Source organism: Staurois parvus, unplaced genomic scaffold (genome assembly GCF_062004578.1).
Source record: "Staurois parvus isolate SC_StPar_1 unplaced genomic scaffold, SC_StPar_1.0 ptg000017l, whole genome shotgun sequence".
Classification (NCBI taxonomy): domain Eukaryota; kingdom Metazoa; phylum Chordata; class Amphibia; order Anura; family Ranidae; genus Staurois; species Staurois parvus.
In genome coordinates, this window is record NW_028317813.1 from 22,619,857 (window position 1) to 22,644,633 (window position 24,777).

At 42.2% G+C, this 24,777-nt stretch overlaps 1 protein-coding gene across 2 annotated transcripts in view; it reads right to left on the reverse strand.

Moving 5' to 3' along the window:
• Positions 1–2,945: 2,945 nt before the first annotated feature.
• DCTN2 (dynactin subunit 2) overlaps positions 2,946–24,777 on the reverse strand; it is a 57,192-nt gene continuing 35,360 nt past the window's right edge. For both annotated transcript variants that reach the window (XM_089681340.1, XM_089681350.1), the window contains 3 exons: positions 24,096–24,198; positions 19,573–19,664; positions 2,946–3,580 (listed from right to left, as the gene is read on the reverse strand). In XM_089681340.1, coding sequence (XP_089537466.1) covers positions 3,494–3,580; positions 19,573–19,664; positions 24,096–24,198 — 282 coding nt within the window. In that variant the 3' untranslated portion in view covers positions 2,946–3,493. The remainder of the gene's footprint in view (positions 3,581–19,572; positions 19,665–24,095; positions 24,199–24,777) is intronic.

The following is a 24,777-nucleotide window of genomic DNA, read 5'->3' on the forward strand; positions in this document are numbered from 1 at the left end:
ACGTATATAAAGTATATACAACAGTGCAATTGTGTCACGCCAATGGTGACGTGCATCCTACACTCGAAGGATACCAGTTAGGGGTGGCTCTACCACCGGACACATGGCTGCAAATGAAAACATCAAAAACATAAGCCCTCAGGGGGCAAAAAGGCAATGAACATAATAGAACGGGGTACCAAATAGGGACACTATGAGACCCAGGAGCGAGAACCTCCGTGATGACCTCCCCATAGAAACCCGGAGAACCATGGGGGCCAATAGGCCTCCCACCCAATCGGGCCTATCAGGTCAACCTGCCACCCCGGAGCCCGAGGCAACCATCACCCTATGCCACCAAACGGAGACCCGAATAACATCACCCGGACCCCAAATAGGCTGCAACAGACTTGCAGCTGGGGTCCTGGAAGCCTCCGGCGGCCGGCCCAAAATCGAGGCCGCAGCTTCAGCCCGCCGGGTGCTGGAGGCGCGGGCGGCCGGTGTTTTTTTGCCCATTGGGGTACCTGGAGGACGAGGGGCCAGCGAACAAGCAGGGGGACTCCCCCCTGAGAGTCAGAAATCAGCCGATGTGTCCGGTGGCCGAGGGAGAAATTCGAAAGGCAGCCATCCTGGCTGCTGCTCACGAGCGCCCCCAATTATTTTTTATCCCATTCCCACCATCACCTCCCATCCTATTAAAAGGATCTAAATGCTGGGAAATGGGCATTCAGATCAGGTCATTGCTCCTGGTGAAGTATGCATCGGGAGCTTTTCAGTACCCGCTTATTACTGTGCTGGGAAAGCACTCTCAGCACATTAAAGGGTTTACCTAGGGATGCATATATGCAGCTGCTAGCCACCGGGAAATGGTTAATCTTCCTTTTTAAAAAAACTGGGACATTACTGCAAAGTAATGTCATAATTTGCTAGTATGCACTGCATACTAAATACATTATGGCACACTTACCAATGAAAACAAATCCCTCCAGCGGCACCCTGTCACTGCTGACAGGGAATCCATCTTCACCCGGTCTTCCTTCCAGGTTCATGAGCTCCAGCCATTTGAATGGCAGAGCCACGATGACATCACTCCTGCAGCCCAGCTCTTTCAATGGATGGCATTGCCTTCCATTGAGAGCACGGTGCACTTGCACTGGTGACATCACTATCTCCTAAACGGTGCAAGTTTAGGAGATACTAACTGTACCTACAGGTAAGCCTTAGTATAGATACAAAACAATGAGGGTTTACTCCCACTTTAATTTTATTCTAAGCAAAAGTAGTTTTTTTTTTCCATAAGGGTCTCCTGCTGACTGACCACACAGCATCCTCTCTTCTTGCTCCCTCTCTCACAAGGCCCCCGATGTCCTCTCCTGTTTTTGCTCACTGATCGCATGGCTTCTATTGTCTTCTCTTCCTTTTCCCGCTCACTGATCACACAGCCAGTGGTTTCCTTGCCTCCTGCTTTTGTTCACTAAGCACATGGCCTCCGGCATCCTTACCCTCCTGCTCCCATATGCTGATCATACAGCCCCTGGCGTCAAGGCTTTGGCTGACACAGGCAATGAGCTTTTCAATATTAGCAAGCATGTAAAGCTCCCTCTTCAATACAGTGGGGAGGGGGTATGAAAAGAAATCTTCTGCAGCTTCTACCAACACTGCCTCAATGTCTTCTTGATTCCTTTCTGATTCAGTGTACCTTACAAGAGCTCTAGGCTTGAAAGTGTGAGACTAGTGGTGTGATGTATCATTTGGTCATCCACATGTGACTAACTTTGTGCTAAAATTCAGTCACTCAAAGGTCAAGGCTTAATGAAATACATTCCAAACATACCCAGTTTACAACACACAAGCTTGCTTTTTTTTTTTTTTTTTTTTCTTAAGCTCAAAAAACACTGGAAAAAAACCTCAGCATAAAAAACACTGATAATAGCATTCTTTTTTGGGAGTGGTTTAGGAGTGTTAGCGTTTTATTAGCATTTTTACAGTACATGTGGGGGGGTGGCTGCAAAAAAAAAAAAAAAAGAAAAAAAAAGCTGTAGGAGTGTTTTGCTTTTTTTTTTCCTGCTGGGGAAAAAAAGCTCCCAAAAACCTACAAAAACATTTTTTTTTCCTGCTCCCAAAACGCTGAACTTTGAAAAAACGCTACTAGCCAAAAATAGCGTGCATGGACACATAGGAAAATACTATTTAGCTTCTAGGAGCAGAAAAAAAAAAATGCTGATAACCGCTTCTAGGAGCTTAAAAATACGCTACTGTGCATGGGGCCTCACAGTCAGAGGTACAGGGATGACCCTGTCTTAGCCGTTCAGAACACTAGACTGTGTGTAAAGTCCATGCTTTGCCCATCATAGTAAGCATACCCCAAGGGGATCTTCAGGGAATGGATTCCATAGCAATGTTCCAAAGCCCTTGACCTGTATAGCATCCTGCAGTTAACTCCGTGCATTGCAGTAAGGTCCAAGGTGAGCGACCCACACAGAATCAGGGTTTTTCTGAAGTTGCACTGATCCAGATAGACTGCTTCTGTGTAGGTATTAAGAATTCTTCAATCAGCCTTGCTGCATTCTAAGAAAACTCTCAGGGAAGGAAAGGTCCATCACCTACAGACACTAGTGAAAAACGGAGGACTCACAGCATAAGGTAGAATTATAGGGGAGGCACCCCGAAGGTGCGTGTCCTCAAAGGTTTACCAATGTCCATTCACCTGAAGATACGAGCCTATACCTATGGTGTATGAATTACATGCCTGTGTCCTGTACTGTATGATTAAGGCATAAGATTTCCATGTAATTTAACAGCTTAAAAAGAGCAGCCTGGCAGCAGTGGTGTTATAGTATTTTCAGAATGATCAGGGGCAGCCTTGCAATAGTGCCTTCAGGATTAGAATAAACCGATCACCTATAACAAGGCGATCACATAAGAAAGAATTGTATGTAAGAAAAAGCAGCAAGACACCATAAAGCTTCAGTACAATTTTCTTTATAATTTACTTCATGTTTATTTTCAGAGAAGACTGTTAGTGTAGAACAATTTCCCTCAAGCCAGCAAAGCTGTTATATTATTCTCAGTGTTCTGTTCAGATAACACTGAAGGACATTCTGCACTGGAGGGTTTAACATTAATACATATAGATATAAATAAAAGGCCTAAGAAAATTCATCCCCACATTCTCCCTGTCCGTATGGTAAGTGCCAACATGCAAACGCAACACCTTGAAGAATCCTTTAGTTCCGGGGCACTGGAACTATGATAAGAGCACCTGATCCGATAGGCACATAAGGGTCCCGTGCATGGGTGGGGACAGAGGAGGAGCAGGAAGCATACTCTGGGAAAGAGCAGAAGAAGGGGGAAAACTGGAGGCCAACAAGACTATAGATATAGATTTATATATACACAATGGTAAAACCTTCCTTATAGGCTAGGGGGATTTGGAGCAAATTTCATAGTGCAGCGTTTGCAGGAACTCGTTTTTGATGTTGAAAGGAATGGGCCTTTTAAGATCAGTTGTTGCTCATTTGCTCAGTTTCTTTATTCTGGAATCGATACTGGAGAAGTTGTCCTCCACTGTAGCTAAATTCTCCTTCATGGCCTTTTGGACCTGCATAGAAGAAAAAAAAAGCGATGACTTCATCAGCATTTACACTATTGTAACCGTTTACCAAAGCACAGTGAAATATCACACACACACACACAATGCAGAAGATGAACTGAATGAATTACCCCCAAAAAAACTAGCTAAGGTGTCCTTTTATGAAAAAGATCAGTGGTGATCCTAGGGATCGTTGCTGATCTCCAATCGTTAGTGGTTTAGGAAATGTATGAAGGAGCGATGTCAGCCCTTCACTGGCGATCTGAGCTGGAGAATCGGAGGAACCGCTGCTTAGTAAATGGTGTTTGAGTGATCTCTTACTGTAATCTCGCCAGATTATAGTAAAAGCAGCAGTTTTCCAGCATTCAAAGCGTTTGTAGATCGCTTCTCTCTTCATTCGGAGAAGTGATCTACACCGCTTCATAAAAAGGCATTCAGAGGAGAACTCTCTCCTCTGAGAATGCCAGAGAAACGAGCAGCGGTCATTTACCGCTGCATGATAAAAGGACACCTAAGTGTACTTTAGCGTGATTTGCAGGGCTGTGGAGTCGGTAGATACATGTTCCAACTCCGACTCCTCAGGTTTTTGTACTTCCGACTCAGACTCCCCGACTCCTCTGTATTAATATGCGAATGTATTTTATACATTCCTTGAAGGAAAGAAAGGCAACATACATGTCATTACCACAGGACTACTGGCTGGGAAGCCAACAGTCTACTGTATTGAACAGTTTAAGCAAAAGACAAACAACGAAAACAAAGTTTTATTAATTTTTTTTTATTAATCAATCAAGTGGCTGGATAGTAGCAGCAGGCATAAACATCAGGAACAGGAACTTTACCAGACCAAAAATACAAACCACATTATTTGGTTGTTTTAGAACAAAAACAAAGCTTATCTATATGAACCAAAAACAAAATCTGTAAAACCTAGAAATGGTTTATATTAATCTTGAAATGTAGTTATAGGCTTAGCAAATGCAAATCAATTCAATGTAGAGTTCTAAGGAAGAGAATTGCCTCTGCCAGATCCTCTTTCATAGAGGCTCTTAAGTCAGACTTTATTATTTTTAGGGCTGAAAATAATCTTTCAACACTGACTTGGGTGGGTGGCATTGCAGTAACTATTCTGGCCACATCACTAACGATCTCTGGATAAACAAGGATGGCTTCTTCAACAGTAAGTTTTGATGAGCGATCATACTTTTCAACTTCTAGTGCTTTATAAAACTCCTGTTGGAATTTTTTTATTTGGACATTTACTGGTTCTGTAACGCTTAGTGGGAGGATCCAGGAAGGGGCATTTATTATAAAACATGATTTCCCTAGTCGAATCCCATAGTCATGTTTAAAGTTTAAGCTAACAATCGGAGTTTAAGTTTTTATAGTCTTCGCTAAATGGACAGCAGTTTTTCCAATGGTTTACAGCTTCAGTCTTGAACTATTGACCCTCCATTCCCTTCACTTATACAAGGGTCTCTATACAAGGGTCTCTAGCAAAAAATATATTTACTTAATCCCTAGGTTACCCATGGGCGCTGCGTTCCCTGTAACAGCAGAACACAACACTATGGAAAGTATAAGTATTGCCGCTTCTAATTGTGCGTTGCGTGCCATATAGTGAAGCACATGAAAAGCATGCTTCTTCACGGTCACTTAACATGTTCGTTTTGCGGTTACGTGAGGCACTGCATGCATTGGTCTTTATTCTTACAGTAGAGAAGTCATTCATTATAACTTTTTGTGAATTGGGACATTTAAACTTGCTTTTTTTTTTTTAATTCCAATCTAAATTTAATCGGAGTCGGAGCATTGTTTGCCGACTCCGACTCCAGGAACCCAAAATTTCCTCTGACTCCACAGCCCTGGTGATTAGTGTCACCATTTAGAAATTAAAAAACTTCCACTATAAACCTTGAAATATATATATTGAGAGGAATTGCTAGAAATGCATCCTGTTTAGCAGTACATCTTTATGTATGTGGACAGAGACAATCAAGATTGATCCCTATGAATATAGTAACAAAATATGTCTATTTTAGCAATACAAAGTGAATTTACTAAAAGCAAAGTGATATTAAAGGCTAGGGTTTATTAAAAAAACAAACATATATTACCTGTACTGTGCAATGGTTTTGCATAGAGCAGCCCCAATCCTCCTTTGCTCAGGTAGCCTGCCCACGTTCCTGGCCCCTTCCCTCGCTGAGTAAACCCAGAATAAGCCACTTGAGGAGGAGACGACCCGGGAGAGTCTAGGCTCCTGCGCACAGCGCTGTACTGAGATCAGGCTCAGGTGGGTATTAGAGGGAGCTCTGGGAGGAGCAGCACACAGTTTTTTACCTTCATACATAGAATGCATGAAAGAAAAAAAAGAAACCTTCGGCCTTTACAACCAGTTAGTCCAGTTACCTTATAAATAAGTATAATGGTATCTTTGTGGTGTTTAGTTGGTTATTTTCTAGACTTTGTAGCAACCTGATGACTAAAAGTTCTATCATTTTCACAGTTGCATTGCTATACTTACAAGAAAATAAAGAAAAAAATGTGGAAACTGGAGGAAGGAACACTTAGAAAAATAAATAATTGGGGTAGAAACAAGGATTTTTGTACTTATCTTTGAGTCCACTGAGGGACACAGGAAGTCTAACTTCCGGTTATACTGTCACTTATGGGAGGATTGGACAATGGTAAATTGGGCAGCACAGTGGCTAAATGGTTAGAACTTCTGCTTGGCAGTACTAGGGTCGCTAGTTCGAATCCCATTCACGGCACCACCTGCCTGGAGTCTGCATGTTCTCCTTGTGCCTGAGTGGGTTTCCCCCGGGTACTCCAGTTTCCTCCCACACTACAAACACATGCTGGTAAGTTAATTGGATCCTGTCTAAATTTGCCCTAGTATATGTATGGATGAATGTGAGTTAGGGACCTTAGATTGTAAGCCCCTTGAGGGTTAGGGACTTTAGTGAATGTACAATATACAGTTAGGTCCATATATATTTGGACACAGGCACAATTTTAGTTCTATTCAGGTATTTACCAAAACATATTCAAGCTATAGTTATATAATGGATATGAGCTGAAATTGCACTCTCAGGTTTAATTTGAGTGTATGTACATCCAAATTGGAGGAAGGGTTTAGGAACTACAGCTCTTAAGGAGTAGCCATCCCCCCTTTTTCAAGGGACCAAAAGTAATTGGACAGTTGAATATAATCAAAAATAAAATGTTAATTTGTAATATTTTGTTTGATAATCCTTTACTGGCAATGACTGCCTGAAATCTGGAACCCATGAAACCCATGGACATTACCGAAGACTGGGTTTCCTCCTTTCTGATGCTTTGCCAGGCTTTAACTGCAGCTGTCTTCAGTTGTTCTTTGTGGGTCTTTCTGCCTTTAGTTTTGCCTTCAGCAAGTGAAATGCATGCTCAGCGGAGTTGAGATCAGGTGATTGACTCGACCATTGCAAAATATTCCACTTCTTTTTCTTCAAGAGCTCATGGGTTGCTTTTGAAGTGTGTTTTGGATCATTGTCCATCTGTACTGTGAAGCACTGTCCAATTACCTTTTTTGCATTTGGCTGAATCTGGGCTGACAGTATCTCTCTAAACACTGCAGAATTCATCCGGCTTCTTCTCACATCAATAAACACTAACAACCCAGTGTCACTGGAAGCCATGCATGCTCATTCCATCACACTGCCTCCCACAATGTTTTACAGATGACGTTGTGTGCTTTGGCTCATGAGCTGTTCCAAGCCTTCTTCCCATCATTCTGGTACAGATTAAATCTTAGTTTCATCCATCCAAAGAATGCTTTTCCAGAACCGGTCTGGCTTTTTAGATGTTTTTTGGCAAAGTCTAATCTGGCTTTTCTATTCTTCAGACTTATGTATGGTTTGCACCTTGCGGTGAATCCTCTGTATTTGCTCTTGTGAAGTCTTCTCTTGATTGTAGACTTTGACAATGATACGCCCACCTCCTGGAGAGTGTCCCTTACTTGTCTGGATGTTCTGAATGGGTTTTTCTTTACCATAGAGACGATCCTGCGATCATCCACCATGGTTGTCTCCCATGGACGTCCATGCCTTTTTATGTTGCTGAGCTCACCAGTGCGTTCTTCTTTCCTTAGAAAGAACCAAACTGTTGATTTGGCCACTCCTAATGTTGCTGCTATCTCTCTGATGGATTTGTTTGATTTTTGACGCCTTACAATGGCCTGTTTCACTTGCATGGACAGCTCCTTTGAACGCATAATGTAGATTCACAGCAATAGATTCCAAATGCAAATACCACACTTCGCATCAAATCCAGAACCTTTACCTGCTTAATTGATGAAGAAATAACGAAGGAGTAGCCCACACCTGGCCATGAAACACCTTTTGATTCAACTGTCCAATTACTTTTGGTCCCTTGAAAAAGGGGGGATGGCTACTCTTAAGAGCTGTAATTCCTAAACCCTTCCTCCAGTTTGCATGTACATACACTCCAATTAAATCTGAGAGTGCGCACTTTCAGCCCATATCCATCATATAACTATAGCTTGAATAGGTTTTGGTAAATACCTGAAAAATCTAATATTGTGCCTGTGTCCAAATATATATGGACCTAACTGTATATGTAAAGCGCTGCATAAATTGACGGCACTATATAAGTACCTGTAATAAACAAATAAAATAAAAAACAAACAAACTGTAGACCAGCCCAGGGTACCCCTCCTACTACCAGCATGCCTCGGTTTTTAAACAAAGCAATACCGAAAGCATTGTTTTAAATATAGAGAGGCTAGACCTGTGTCTCTCAATGGAGTCAAAAGAAAAGGATTTTACATATACGAAATTCCTATTTACTTTCTTGTCCTTTGAGGGACAAAACCTTTAATCTTCAGGATTTCAAAAGAAGTTCAACTGAGGGGTGGACAACAGAGCAAAACAATTGTTAGAAGCCCAAGAAAAAAAAAAAAAAAAAACAGAAAGAAAATGGGGACTAAAAGGACCTCACGCCCAAAGCTGGTAGTCAGATCAGACTGGACCATCTCCCTGGTAGAACTTCGAGAATGTGTGAACAGGAATCCAGGAAGCAGCCTTGCAAATCTGGGAAACAGTAGTTTGTTGGTACTAGATGTTGATACTTCTTGGCATCAGAGTGCACCTTGAAAGCAAAGAATGGAATCCAATCCTTGAGATCATAAACTTGGATGATCTGCCTAAGCCACCACATCCTGACATGGTCTATCTGAAATGACTGCCTCTCCTGGCATCAAGCACAAGGGTCTCCTCTCCAGCATGCAACCACTGGTACTTCTGGATTTCACCTGGAGCACTGGTGCCATGGTCAACCAGGAGAGGAGACTGCTCCCCTGATCAGAGCCACAGCCAATGAGGAGACAGGTCTCCAGATCAGTGCCAAGGCCTAACAGGAAACAGCTATCCCAATCAGTTCCACAACCAATCAGGAGACAGCTCCCCTGTTCAGAGCCATGGCCAATCAGGAGACCGCTCTCCTGGTAGGTGCTGCCATAACCTGTGAAGTGACATGCAGCTGTCTTCAAGCAACGTGACACTACCCTTTAAGCCAAGTCCCATCATTTCCTCTGTACTCTGTTCCAGCTTCTGGGTCTCCAGTGATACGGGGATCACTCATTTCGCCCATGCCTCCAGTGCACCCTTGAGCATGACATCTAGTGACTCCAATGTGCTCTGAGAACTCAAGTCCATCTCAGAACATCCTGTGTCATCTAGTGACTCCAGTAAATCTCTCGACTCCATGTACACCTCAGAGCACCCCTGTGCTCCCATGACTCCAATGCACCCAGAACCTCCTTTTGTCATTTAGTGACTCCAGTGCACTCCTGTGTGCCCTGCTAGTGACCCCCAGAACATCTTACATCAATCTAGTGACTCTAGTTACCCAACATTCCCAAGCATATCCTAGAGCATCCCGTTTCCTCTGACTCCAGTGTGTCCTATAACTCCAAGTGCCACTCCAGAGCAACCTGTGTCAGCAAGTACCTCTAGTGCACCCCATGGCCTCAACTGCATTCCAGAGCATCCTGTGTCATCTAGTGTGCCCCATGACTCGGAAGCACCCCTGAGCTCCCTCATCAAGTGACTCCAAGTGTGTCCATGCCTCCATTTGCAACCAGCGTGCCTTGTGTCATCTAATGACTCCTAAGGCACCATGTGCATTTCAGTGACAGCTGTTCTTTTATGCAGGCTATATTCTTCTGCATTTTCAGGAATAAAAAGAAATAGCTGAAAGATACTACAAACCAAACTATCGCCAGACAGTGGAAGGAAATTTCCTTTTGGCAAGGTGTAGTTAGACAGAGGGACAGAATAATAACGTCCTAAATGGAGTGAAAAACAGAAACTACCTTAGGCAAGATGGAAGGGCCTAAATATCAGAAAGGGTTACTTGCAGGATAGGGCCACCAGTTCACACACTTGGCTCACAGAGGTAACGGCTACAAGAAAACCACCTTGTGGGTCAGGGTAGAGAGAGGAATGCCTCTAATGGATTAGAACGGTGGTTTCTAAAGCACAGAGACATCCAGATTCAAATCCAATGGGGTCACAGATACGCAGGGAGAGCAACATGGGAGACCTCCTGTTCCAAAGTCTTAAGCTGCCCATAGATGGATTGAATCTCTGCCAGTTCAGCATGGACTGACCGAGATTCGATCCATCTATGGGCAGGCTGATCGGATTGACTTTGGTACAACTAGCATGTCTGATTTTTAGCAAGCGATTTCTGCCACCAGCTATAGCCACTAGCAATAATCAAACCCAGCAGAGTTTTCCCAGGATTCCCCCATCAACACTGACTGTACTGATGGGGAAAGTGAGCAAATTTTCTTTCTTGCAACCCGTGGTTAAAAGGAAAGAAAATTGCATAATCTACATTCTGCCCTACGCAAGCAGTGAGAGGCCAATGGCCAGAATAGGTAGGGAAACCTGACCTTTGAGGAGCACCAGATGCTGGTCTAGACGTGGCTGGAGGAAACTCCTGGGTGAAAAGCTCAAACGCACACCAGGTGAAGTATACCTTCTATGCTCGATGATAGACCTTGCAAAAAATAGACTTCCAACATTTTAGCATCATAGGAACAGCAGACTCAACAGATGCGACATCTCCCAGAATTTAGGCTTCAACAGCCATGCCATTAACGCCAATGACTGAAATAAGATTGAGAACTGATCCTAATGGCCTGGCAAAGCGCATGAAGCATCCACCAGGAGTCTTACAGGTTGGCATTCTACATCTAGAACAACAGGGGACGTATTTTTTCTGCCAAGTAACCAAAAACAGACAGAGGGGGGGGGGGGGGGGGGGAGGTGAAAAAAGAATTCACAAGAAAAAACGGTTACAGAAGGTGATATCCAAAGATTTATCAAAAAATTATGCTTTATTGCAAATTTTGCACATATTTAGACATTTAGGTAAATACCACAGTTAACCATCACCACAAGATAAGACCACACCAAAAGAATAAACCTAAAACAAAAAATTATAAAAGAAGGACATCACACCGTCAATTTACGCAGCGCTTTACATATATATTGTACATTCCCATCAGTCAATCACCCTCAAGGGACATACAATCTAACGTCCCTAGCTTACATTCATACATACAAATACACATACATACTAGGGACAATTTAGACAGTAGCCAATTAAAACCTAGCAGCGTGTCTTTGGTGTGTGGGAGGAAACCGGAGCACCCAGAGGAAACCCACACAGGGAGAACATGCAAACTCCAGGCAGGAGGTGCCGTGGCTGGGATTCGAACAATTGACCCTAGTACTGCCAGGCGGAAGTGGTTACCATTTAGCCACTGTGCTGCCCTGTTATATATGAAAAACACTGTCCTCCGACAAATATTTTGGCCTTCTCAAGAGAACCTAGATAGATAGTGACTAATGGGCTGAAACCAGTGTCCAGATGTGACACATTGCGAAAAATGGAACTTTGGGAAAAAACTTAAATAGTGACTTCTCCATATGACATCCGTAGTTGGAATGGCAGGGCCCTGCCAGCATTGTGTAGGGAATGTTCACCGCCAGCATGCGGACTAAATGCCTCCCTTAATGTATGGCTGGTGTGGAAACAATATGAATATTCACCCAATATAGTGGAAGTAGGGTGCTGCGCAATGTCTAGGAAGTGTGGCATAATGTCCCCAATGGCCTGGCAAAGCGCATGCAGCATCCACCAGGAGTCTTAACAGGTTGGCATTCTACATCTTCCTGGACAAGTGGAGGGCAATAAGCACCACAGCAATTCCCTCCTTGATCATGCAAAGCACAGAAGTAGTTTCACGGGAGGAAAGGCACAGATTAGGGTGTATGAATCCCACAGAACCATAAAAGCTACTGTTTTGCTAGAACAAGGTCGCACTCTGATGATGCCACTCAAAAAAAAAAAAAAACACATTTTTGTTAGATACCATAAAATCCCTTTCTTTGAACTAATTGACGGAGCAGAGTCTCCTCACTCTTAGGAGTAAGATACGAAGCAGAAAAAACACAGCACCGCTTATGGGCAGTCCTAGCTGGTATAAACCCCCTCTCTATTATTGGCAAGCCATATAGTCATAAAGCAGTACAAAAGGAAAAAACAAAAAAAAGGACCAAGGGTGGTGAGTGCTATGTCTGTCAAGGAACTCAGAGAAAAAGGTACTTTAGGGTAGTAAAAATACTGTTTTCTCTTACGTTCATTGACAGACACAGTTTCTCTTCATTCTTTACTGTAAGGACATCCCAAAGCAATGCCTCAATGAGGTGTAAGGGGCAAATCAGAAGCCGACAGACAACCATCCAAAAATAAAACCCACAGGGAATGTGGGGAAAGGGGGGCATGGACAATCGTGGCCTGGAGGGTGGAGGAGACCTTACAAGGCCAAAACACCCCAGAGAGTATCCGCGCACCACACCCCGTCCAAAGGAGGAAGGGGGGAGCTATTTACCAACTCAGTGTAAATTTTGGGTGTTGCTCCCAAGACAGCCCTCTCTCTCACTGAGGTAGGGGGACTGTTGACTAGGGCAACACTGACACAGACTACAGGCACCTGGTCACATATGCCTGGTGAGAAGTTTAACTTACTGGCCACCCTGGTCCAGAAAGATGCCATCGTAGCTGACCCAGCATGTAGTTAAAGGTCTGCACATGCTCAGTGGCAAGACTAGGGTGACTACTGAATATAGATTATACAGCCTGTTGCCCACCCTAAAAAAAAAAAAAAAAAGTCTGCCTGCCCATTGTCTTTGTTTGGAATGTACTGAAGGCTGTACATTGCCTGGAATGTATGGAAGGCTAAAAACAGAAAGTTCTGACCAAGACAGGATCCAATCTACCTCTCTTGCTGTGGCAGAACACTGAGGACAGCCAAATCCCTTAACTCCTTCCTAGTCTATTGGGCTGGGGTCCATCGTAAGGACCCTGCAAAGATGGGATGGATGGACTTCCCCAAATACAGAATTGGATTCCTAAGCAACCAGGCCAGGGACCACCTAACCCTTGGTAACAGACAAACTTGTCTGTCCAGACTCCAGAGACTGGACCTATTTGTCCCACGGTGACAGAATTCAGGCACCGGCATATATTCCAACAAGCCTAGCAGGAATACTTTATGAAATAGGACAGCTGAGGACAAGCACTGAATCCAGAATATGTCCTGTCCATCCTCTAAAGAGCCTTTAAACAGGACAGAATACTAGTGTCACTATGAAAGCTGCAAAACATAGTTTTACACCCAGGCCTCAGAGAACAGGACCAGACACAATACAGTTATGCTCAAACCTTTTCATACCCTGGCAGAAATTGTGCAATTCTGGCATTTATATTGAAAATATGACTGATCAAGCAAAAACAAACAAAAAAAAAACAACCCAAAAACAATAAAAAAAAAAAAAAAAAAAACTTATTCAAAAAACGGTAGTGATCATATGAAGCCATTTATTATCACATAGTTGTTTGGCTCCTTCATAATAACAGATATCTCCCAAATAGCTCTGATAAGAATTTTACATACCCTGGAATGCGTGGCCATACAAAAGGTAACACAGGTTAATATGGCAATTAAAAGTGAATACCCCACATCTGTGGCTTTTTAAATTGCAATTAGTTGTTTGTGTATATACAGTCAATGACTTTGTTAGCTCTCATGTGCTCTCCCCTGAGTTATGGGGAGCAGAAAAGAACTGTCAAAAGACCTGTATAACAAGGTAATGGAAGTTTATAAAGATGGAAAAGGTTATAAAAAGATATCCCAAGCCTTGAATATCCCAGTCAATACAGTTCAACCACTTAAGAAGTGGAAAATTCAGGGCTCTCAATACCAAGCCAAGATCCGGTAGACCAAGAAAGACTGCAGCTACAACTGCCAGAAGAATTGCTTGGGATACGGAGAAAAAACCCCAGGTATCCTCAGGAGGAATACAGGCTGCTCTGGAAAAAGTTGGTGCATTTTGCTCCTTGAAACAAAAACACCAATACTTGAACAAAAAAAAAGGTAGCTGCATGGTCGCGTTGTCAAAAAGAAGCTTTTACTGCACTAATGCCACAAAGCCCATTTACAATACACCCGACAACAGCTGGGCACGCCTTAAAGCTTCTGGCACACTGTAATCTGGAGTGATGAGACCAAAATAGAGCTTCATGGTCACAACCATAAGTGCTATGTTTGGAGAGGGGTCAACAAGGGCTATAGTGACAAGAATACCATCCCCACTGTGAAGCATGGTGGTGGCTCACTGATTTTTTGAGGGGTGTGAGTGCTAAAGGCATGGGGGATTTTGTGAAAATGGATGGTAAGGTAAATGCAGCATGTTATCAGAAAATACTGGCAGACCATTTGCATTCTTCTGCATGAAATCTGCACATGGGATGCTCTTGGGCTTTCCAGCAAGTTGACCTTTCAGAGTTTACAGCAGAAAGGTTCTAGAGTGGCCATCAGTCTCCTGATCTTAATATCATCGAGCCACTCTGGGGAGATCTCAAACATGCTGTTCATGCAAAGACTTTGCATAACCTGGAGGCATTTTGTCAAGATGAATGGGCAGCTATGCCAGTTGCAAGAATTAAGGGCCTCATAGACAACTATTACAACAGACTGCACAGTCATTGATGCTAAAAAGGGGACAAATACACAGCATTAAGAACTAAGGACATGCAGACCTTTGAATAGGGGTCATTTCATTTGTTTTCCATAGAAAATAAAAGAAATGTGTTTTGCCTGCTCACTCATGTTTTCTTCAAAAATGGCACATACTGCATATTACCAGTTCTCAAAGGGTATGCAAACTTTTGAGCACAACTGTATGTACTCCAAGAAATGCAGAGGGACTAGTGTGAACACACTCCAGTACTTTTCTTCCTTGGCAGAAGAGCAGCGATCTAAGACAAATGCACAACTATCTTGCATGTGTTACCTTTACAATAAGATCCCAAAAAAAAAATCATCACCATTGCAGCTGGCCTCTTCAGATTTTCTAAATGTTAAAGTGATATTAAAGGCTGATTTATTATTTTAAATAAATAAACATACATGGCATACTTACCTGTTCTGTGCAGTGGTTTTACACAGAGCAGCCCTGACTTTCCTCTTGTCTGCTTTCCCACCAGCTCTCCTGGCCCCTCACTCCTGCCAAGTGCCTCCATAGCAAGCAACTATGCTCCTGAGTTGCTGCTCTGTCTGTCCATTCAAACAGAGCGTGGCTCAGCTCCACCATCACTCTCTCCTCACTGGCTCACAGGCCATCATTGACAGTAGCAGGAGCCAATGGCCTGCTGCACACAAGGTTTTTTTACTACCTTCATGCATTCTGCGCATGAAGGTAAAAACCCTTGAGTCTTTATAACCACTTTAAACTTTGTTACATATGAACCCCAGAAGCATTAGTATCAAACTAATAATAAAGTTATTTAAAGCTGGCTCATAAGCAAAATACCAAATAAGGGCAGCTCCAGCCAAAACCAGGTTTTTGTTTTTTTATTTGTTACACTGACCACAGCTGGCGAATAATAAACTGTCATATTTTATTGCTTTGTCCCTAACACAAATATTTCCCCTCACATGCGGCCCCAGTAATAAGGAGTCACAAAGACATGATATGATGGGAAATCTTTCCAATGGGGATACAGACAGCAAATAAAGTTATTTTATCAAGTGAGGAAAGAGTAACAGACAGTTTTATTGCTATGTATGTCTAATTAGAAAAGTTAAAGGGAAAAGAAGAGGGTAACCAGTAATAAGGTGGCTGAATACAGACAGTGTGAACATGCCACTGTGAAGACTTGGACCCCAAAAAAGAAGAAAGATCTTTCCAGCGAAACTATCCATGTGATCACCAAGGTAAACACTGATAGATAATAATTTCTTCTAGTTGGTACTTGTTTCTATCATTTCTTGCTCTGGTATCACAGCAAAAGAAGTCAAGGTAAAAAACAAGAAAACAAAAAAAAAAAAACAAAAAACAAAAAAAAAACCCTCCCTAAGGAGGGTCGCAGACAAAAATAAAAACCCAGCCTATCTAATTCTAACCCTTCTTCCAAAACGAAATACATTTTTATTGAGGTAGGGTTTTAGATAAAAAAGCAGACCAAGAGCTTTATAAATAATAGATCACATGCAGAGAATATTGTGCTGAGCAAAACTTTTCCAATCAACTGTACAGATATTTTTAGATCAGTTTCCTAAAAGGTTCAGAAGCTTTTCACCAGCTCAAAACCGACTTGCTTATCAGTTCTGCAGCATTACTCTTAACAGGTTTCTCAGGTTTAAAAAAACAAAAATAAATCACAAACATGGTTTATAGCGAATTAGCCATGAGTAGACTTCATGTGCCCCCACATCCGTCCAGATCAGCTGGCCAGTACTAGATAGTACTATCTATACAAATCTCCTAGCCTAGTATGAGTAGTGAATTTGTGCAGCATGAATTCACCATAAGTACATGCACAGGTTCTGTGAACTACAGTTTCCAGCAATGTTTTCAATAGGAGCTGAAATTAGCTGTTATTTACAGTTACAAATGGACTGGATCCAACTGAGCAGATAGCTAAGCAAGTTTTTTTTTTCCCCAAATGCAATGCTCAGCAATGGCAACCTTGATGTTTCTCATACAACAGCTTATAGCATAACATGGGCACCTACTGTCTATGACAAAGCTTACTAACAGCACCTGCAGCTTTTGAGAGGCTTTTATTCAGCTTTAGCTTCACTTTGGAGGTATATATATATCCCAGAATGCACTGGGAGACCAACAAGCAAAACAGAAAGATGTCCTTAGCAGGCACTTCCAGTTCATGTGTAAATATTCTGGAAGTGTCTGGTGCAGATGTCACATCTTGTATGCAGTGTGGAGCAGAAGGAAGGTGAGAGGAGTCCAGGCTGAAGAGGAGCAACCAGCAGATGGCACGCATGGTGTGCAAGATGGGAAGGTTATAGCAGAAGGTAAGCGAGGACTAGAGAGAGGACTGAGCAGTGAAGGATCAGCATAGCTGGCACACCAGAGCAGGAGAAACTAGCAATACCACATGTGGTGCACAGCACTATACAATCAGCAGAGCTGGGGGTTACTACTGAGCAGCAGGGGATCAGCAGAGCTGGGGGTACTACTGAGCAGAGGATCTGCTGAACAAGAGTACTAACTAATAAGCTGGGGATCTGCTGAATGAAGGTACCAATGCTGAACAGGGGTACAAAGGTGCTAGGATCTGTTGAGTGGGGGTACTACTGAGCCTTCTAAAGAGAATACACACACACGGATCAAAAAACAACACATGTTGAAATGGTAGGTGCTTTAATGTGTTTTGATGTCGAAGCAAGTGTAAATGAGACATAAAATATAGTGCAAATGTCTCGTTTTCTCTCAATATAAAATTATTAAAAAAAAAAAAGAAAAGTAGGCAAATGACTATTCAGCAGTAGTGAAGGGGTGTAGGACATATTTAATTTTTATACATTTGAATGGCTGAATGTGAGAATCGGGAAAATACTGCATTATGGACACTTAATGGAGCCCAGGATATTTGTTTTTGCTCCCGTTTGCACAGAAAGAAAGCACACGCAGGACAAATGTGAATATATAAATATAAAACACATACTTACAAACACACCATGGAATAATTCTAATCTATTCTTTCTGTCCTGATGACTATGGTCAGCAGAAAAATAGAATAGGTGAATCTCCCTAGTGGGGACATAGATTGCTTTTAACCGTTTCCCACGCTATACGAAAACATTTTGGCTTTAGACAGTCAAATCGTTCAGTTGATATGGCATGAATTGTATGTACATAGTTGGGTTTGTAAAGTGTTCAGTTGATAACACATAAAAGCACAGTTCACATCTATGCATTTCAGTTTTTATTCTGCTTGCTGTATTTTTGGTGCGTATTTCAGCAAGTGCATCTTTCATAGGGATGAATAGTACCACCTGACAAATGAATGTAGAAGACATCAAGGATGCCCAAATATGCAGAGGTATAAATGAGCTATTACACAAATTGAAAGCTGAACTCCAGGCAGATATGCAAATTAATGCAACTCTGAATTTGACTTATCAGCCTCTTGTAACCCGCTATATGGTAGCAGAAAGGGAGGGGCAGGACAGGAAGCCAGTCAAGTATGTGTCATGCAAATGCATTTACATGCTGATAAAAGGGAAAAAAAAAAAAAAAAAAAAAAAAAAAAAAGAGTAGAAGAAAAAGGGGCTGATCTCATCAGTCTACTGCTGTTCCTTCACTGTCCAGTCAGATTTCAAAATAACCTAAGTGGCTCCATCCACCGGGCTGTGTTGTCTGGCCATCTGTAAACCTTAATACTCAATGGACAGAAATGAATATTTGGGCCTTTTAAGCTTGTGCTTTTTTTATACGGTGCTCGTATGTTTTTAAACAAGTAGCAAGATTAATGCCTTACCTGTGCAGCCAGGAACATCTATAAGCACATTTGGTTTTCACTGACTGTAGTAGCAAATAATAGATCAGTTACATGCCACTGATCTGCATTTAAAGGAGTCTCAGCAGAAATCTGCTGGTACACTGATTAATGTAAAAAAGTGCATAAACTGCCCTTCAAAAATTAAAAACAGGAACCTTTGGAAGAAAAGCACATGTATATGGATTGTAATTCTATAGCACGTTAAAAGGCTTCTTGCAGTTAGCAAAAAAAAAAAAAAAAACATCATCACTCTAGTAATATTTCCCTTATTCCCCTCAACCCCATGAAGCCTATCTGGCATCATAACACACAGTGCAAGAGCAGCAACCCCATGCCGACCCATGGATCAAAAAGGGACAAAGTGCTACATGCACTGTGGCCCCACCTCAGGGACTGAAGGAAACTATTTTATACAGTGAGACTTCTTCATTAAGGTAGACAAGTGCCCAGTAATTATTTTGATGTGTATCTGTATTATAAGGGGTCTGACATAGAAACCAGACTTGAATTATCATCATAAATCAGTTGTTGGTGTAGGCGGTCTTCCCATTTGCAATTTGTTATTATTTTGAAGACTAGGGTTTGACAAGAATACATTAATAGTCTAGTACATGTGCTTTTGTGTTTGAAGTACATCTTTTGACATAGTAAGCAGCTCCACAGATGTAATGGATTTGACTGAGGACATAAGATATTTGATGCTTCTTCTAAAGAGTTGTGGCAATGATTAGACTTTATAGCTGCAGGCTGTTGTAAATCCAGTCCAAGTTGTAATGTCATTTAATACAAATCTATTTCAGTTTGGGAACACCAGTACAGAGATGCACAAACAGCCATCTACAAAAGATTAAAACTACATATATATTTTTTTAAAGATAAAGCAGCATCTATATGGATGAAAGCATATGCAGTAGACTTCCATATCCACCCACAGACAAATGACCAATCAGGGAAATCCAGCAAACATCAGAGGTGTCTGTCATTTTGACATAAAATTGAAACTTAAAACTGGAGCTGGGATTTATATAGATGTCCAAAACTCAACTGCTAACACTTACCACAGCCAGAGCACTTTTGTTGTCCTTCAGGGAATTGGCAATCATCTGCTGTGTAGTGTCCAAATGGGTAAGTAGCTGGCCAAACTGCATGGCTGGAAATCAAAGGAATGTCCACATTATTTCTCCTGGATTTGTATTTAAAGAACAGTAAATGCAAGCGATAATCCTCATCTGGTAGACAAGCTAGAAGAAATCACTCGTACTGGCTAGTGAAGCACTACTGCTATCCTTATCTTGTATTTGATCAGACAATGCTTACAATGGAAGATGATACACTCAATATTTCTCTACGTTAGTCTAGATCCCAATGCAGTTAACATACCCCACATTTTTTCAGTCATTACACTCACGGTTATGCAACATTCAATATAAAGCACAAGTTTAGGGGAAGATCACTACTAGAGTGTTATGAGGTTTGCAGGATATGTCCTAGATCCTTCACAATGTGGGGAAGGGGGGTGGGATTACACTAGGTATGGCAAACATTCATCCTGGGCTGCTGGAGGACAGCAAAACTAACTTTAGTTTTCCCTAATGTAGTCATGGCTGCCCCACAGATTACAGTTTGAGCATCTCTTAGAAGTACTAAGTTCAGACAAGATATATGGCAGCTTTAGAGAATAAATACTTTCAGTCAAGTGCATTTATTCTTTTTGCCCCCTCGGCATATACATAAAGAGATTCAATGCCCACGGCCTTCTATGCTTGTTGACATCCAGCGCAACAGGTCCCCTCTCACTGCTGTCTATGCGTCTTGTCTCTACATCTCCCAGCAGGGAGACTGATGAGCCCCACAAACTTCAAAGGGCCTCTACTGCACAGGCGCTGGCAGAGAGATAGGACTTGCAGCCTGCATGTCAATATACATATAAGGCTGCAGGAATCAGATCTCAAGGGGAGGATGGGATGTTAGGTCAGCAGAAGAGGGCAAAAAGAATAAGTGCACTTTGTCTGAAGATGCACTTATTCTTTAAAGTGGAAGAGAAAAGAAATGCTAACAGGAAGATTATTTTATTGCAGAAGAAGCATATCATGTCTCTTCTACAGTAAAAGCCTCTTACCTTTCAGTTTGCACTTTCAAAAGTACACCAAGTTGCTCTCAGCATGCCTATGCACTAGGATGAATTAAAGCGGAACTTCACCCAAAAATGGGACGTTCCACTGTAAGTCCTCCTTCTCCACTCCTCTGTCATATTTGGAACATTGTTTTTGGGTGAGGGGTGGTGGAGGGGGATCACCTAGGCAAACAGAGAAAGTTCACCCTCTCCCTCTTCACCAGTAGCTTTCTGTGACACGTCAAAGGTCCCAAAAGGCTGCGGGACTGTTCACGAAGCACAATGCGGTTCACGCATGCACAGTAGGAATCCAGCTGTGACGCAGCAAGCTGTCAGTGTGGGCTTCCTATACTAAAGATGTCAACGCTAGGAATCCAAAGACCAGTGAAGAACTCAATATAAAAGTGGGGTTCAGCGAGTGCTTAAAAAGTGAGAAGCAGCTGGAAAACTAAAAAGGAAACCAATGACCTTCTAAAATTGAACGTAAAACATGTAGTGCAGCGCTAAAAGGTAAAGAAGAATAAAATAAACCAGATGTTTAAAATGCAATTACAAATTAAGAGTAGTTGATGAATCTTAAACAAAAAGTGAATGTTAGCACTATACAATCTAAAAAATCCGTAATAGGATGTAAACGCCTGAAATTAAAAACACATAGTAAATAGCTCACAAAGCATATAATGATAGAGTAGTGACATAAATATCTTAAAGTCCGTATCGAGTAGGGAATAAGTGATGTGTGTCCCCACAACTAAACACTATATGTGAACAGCAACAAGCATCAATGAATGTCCAATATAGGTGCTGGGAGTAATGTTAGTGTAGGAAGAAACAGTAGGCTAGATGGGTGTCTTCACTCTTCCCTGTAGCACGTGCAAAGAAGATAGTGACGTGCAAAGAAGATAGTAAGATTGCACACTCACAGTCTGGATTGGATACCTCTTCCTTGGAAGGAAAGGAGGAGCCCTGCACGTCATGACGTCACGCCGCCGGATCACGGAGGTCCGGCACCCATCTTTGTTTACAGCTGGTTAGTGCACTGAGCAGCTTTATGCTGCATGTATCTGTGTTTTTTGAGGATTGCATTGTCGTAACGCCTAATCCTTCCTCCCATGGGAATCATCTATTAATGTGTGTTCTATTTTAATCTATTTCATGAATATTAATAAACCCATTTATATTAAATACTACACTATGGGCACTATCTTTTGCTCTACATCGAGCACCTAACCCCCCAGGATCCCCGGGTAACCATCCCAAAGCCCAGAGGAGAGAAATCTATAGCAGACCCCCATCGTAGCTTACCATTAAAGGGGACCTCTAGAAGTAACACCCCAGCACCCATATCCACGGAAGAGATATCCAATCCAGGCTGCATCCTTCCTAGGACAGAGGGGAACTCTGGCTTATTTGATACAAACGGGCATTACTATTGCACCTCTGGTGAGTGTGCAATCTTACCATCTTCTTTGCACGTCACCGGATCACATGTGCTACAGGGAAGAGTGAAGACACCCATCTAGCCTACTGTTTCTTCCTACACTAACATCACTCCTAGCACCTATATTGGACATTCATTGATGCTTGTTGCTGTTCACATATAGTGTTCGGTTGTGGGGACACACATCACTTATTCCCTACTCGAAACAGACTTTGTTTAGATATTTGTGTCACTACCCTATCATTATATGCTTTGTGAGCTATTTACTATGTAATTCTAATTTCAGGCGTTTACATCCTATTAAAGAACTCGCCCGGGTGAGGACAGCGCTGGATAAGTGTCCTTTTATTAAAAGTCAGCAGCTACAGGACTTTTAATTTTTTACTTTTTTTTTTCTAACTCCCAAGCGCAAAACAATTCAGCTAAATAAATTTTTTTTTAAAAAAACAAAAGCTAAGCTAAACAAATAGAATGTAGTAGCGAACAACATTTTAGAAGTCATATTTTCCCCATCTGTGTAGTGATCAATTTGTACTCTTAGCAATTAATTGCTTGTGATTTTAAAAGCATGACTGAGGTACTAAAAATTACCAATGTACTGGCACACTAAGGCTAGGACTACAATAGCAATTACATATCGGTCACTTAGAAGTTTAAAGAGACCTTTTTGCCAGACAATTCTTTTAACAAAAAGTTTCCCACTGTTTAAAATATTTTAGACAAGTTGTAAAAGCTTCCGTTGTTTAGACAACCAAAAGCCCTGAGAATGTTTCTGGGTGCCGCAATCTTGGCTGTGATGTCATCAGCCACAGCAAACTCAGACAGCTACAGTTATGTAGAGGTTTCAGGGGAAGGGGGGGGGGGGGATGCTGGCCGATTAGACAGGCTATAAAAGGGAGGGGCTGTGCTTGGAAAAAAAAGACTTTTCCTAGGGGACCAAGTGTATGGATGCATTTACACCTGTGAATTTACCTGCACTGTAATTAGATGCAAGAACCCCTGGAAGGAGGCAGTCTGCATCCCGCGCTGATCACTCACATGTGATCAATGCATGAGCAAATGCCCATAATGAGCTGCAAGAGCCAGCAGACTCATTGTTTTCAAAAGGGCTGTCGCCCGCAGCTAATCACGGAATCCCCCACTAGGGTTCTTGCATCTAATCAAAGTGCAGGTGCATTTGCAGGTGTGAATGCACCCTATGTAGCAGCTGGTCCCACTATGATCGGTGTCCCTGTTGTTCCATAATTGCACCTCTTTATGCTTGCTGTAGTTGGGTTGGTAAACTGTTCAACCAAACTGCTTGGGAACCAATGAACAAATGTTAACAGGGCCAAGTACTGTACGCACAGGGGAAGTAAATACAATTTTAAAAATACGTAATAAACCAATTAAATCTTTAGCTTAAAACTGAAACTAGTCAGCTGTTTAAAAAAAAAAAAAAAATACCCTTTGTGTCCCCAGCACTGCAAGGGTTAGGTGCTCTTTGTGTTTAAGGGGAAAGGAGTAAGCAGCAACATTTACTCTTTGTTTCTGCTGCAGTCTTCCTCACTGCTGCATGACCAGTCCCAAGAAGCCTCTCTGGCATCTTCACACAAAGCAACCCTAGCAATCCCAGGCTAGTCCACATACTGGGCAGCAGAAGACAGCACCAGCTTCCAGGGCAATAAAGGGTAAGTATTGCTGCTACTTCTTTTTTCCCTAGATGGAACAAGCAGTGCAAAAAAGGGCTTCTGCTTTAAATCAACTAAATATATTCCACTTGCATCAAAACAAAAAGGTGTGCAAAGTATTACAGTTCATTTATTTAGAAAGGGGACACAGCCTGATTAGAAAAGCCTGTCACCTGCCAGCATATAGCAAAGATGGACCCTTGCTTTCTGTGTGGAAGCAGTGGTCTATTTGCAGAGGTCAGGGACACCCCCTGCTAAATCATTGCTAAAGCTCTCCATTCAGTAGGGAGCATGAGCTTTGCTGATTTACCAAAAGCAGTTTGCTTAAGCCAATACCTCTCATGACAGCCTATTTACCTTGCTCATGAAGCTGCTTTAATGCCACCAGCCTTTGCACAACCTGAGGCAACGTGCCAGACATGGAATCCCACTTTTGAACAGTGTCAAATAGCTGGTGAACCTAAGGAAACAGACATGGCAGTGTAAAGAACTAAAATAATCAAATATGACTGTCAACATCTCAGTGAAAGAATCGGATGTCATTTTTACTACTTGTAAATCCTGTAATGTATATCAATATGTACACAAATGAGTAGCCTACTGTGCAGCACACAAAAAAGGACAGTACTATTGAGGGTGTGACTGTGTGAAATGCCTTGGAGCTTGTGTAAACATCTCCACTACATTACCTGAAAATGTTTGTACAGATTTGTTTATGAGTGAACATAAACTGCTGGAGGAGAAAGCCTGTGGGAGCAAGGAATGAGGAAAGTACAACTCCTTATTCATCATATTCTGGCAAAATGTGGGAAGGGAGACCCACTGCAAGGATAAATCTTTTTCCCCTAAGAGTTGAGCATTAAGGCCCAAGCGCAGTCAAGTAGAATGTGTCCCTTGTGCTGTTGTCCAGGTGAAATCCTCTTCCATCTATGCCCTCCACCCGCCCTAATGTTCTGGTGCAGCAAGGGCAGAGAACCGAGGAGCTGTCAGAGGCATGCATTATGAGTGCCCAACTATGCCCTTTCCTCCCAGCTGTACA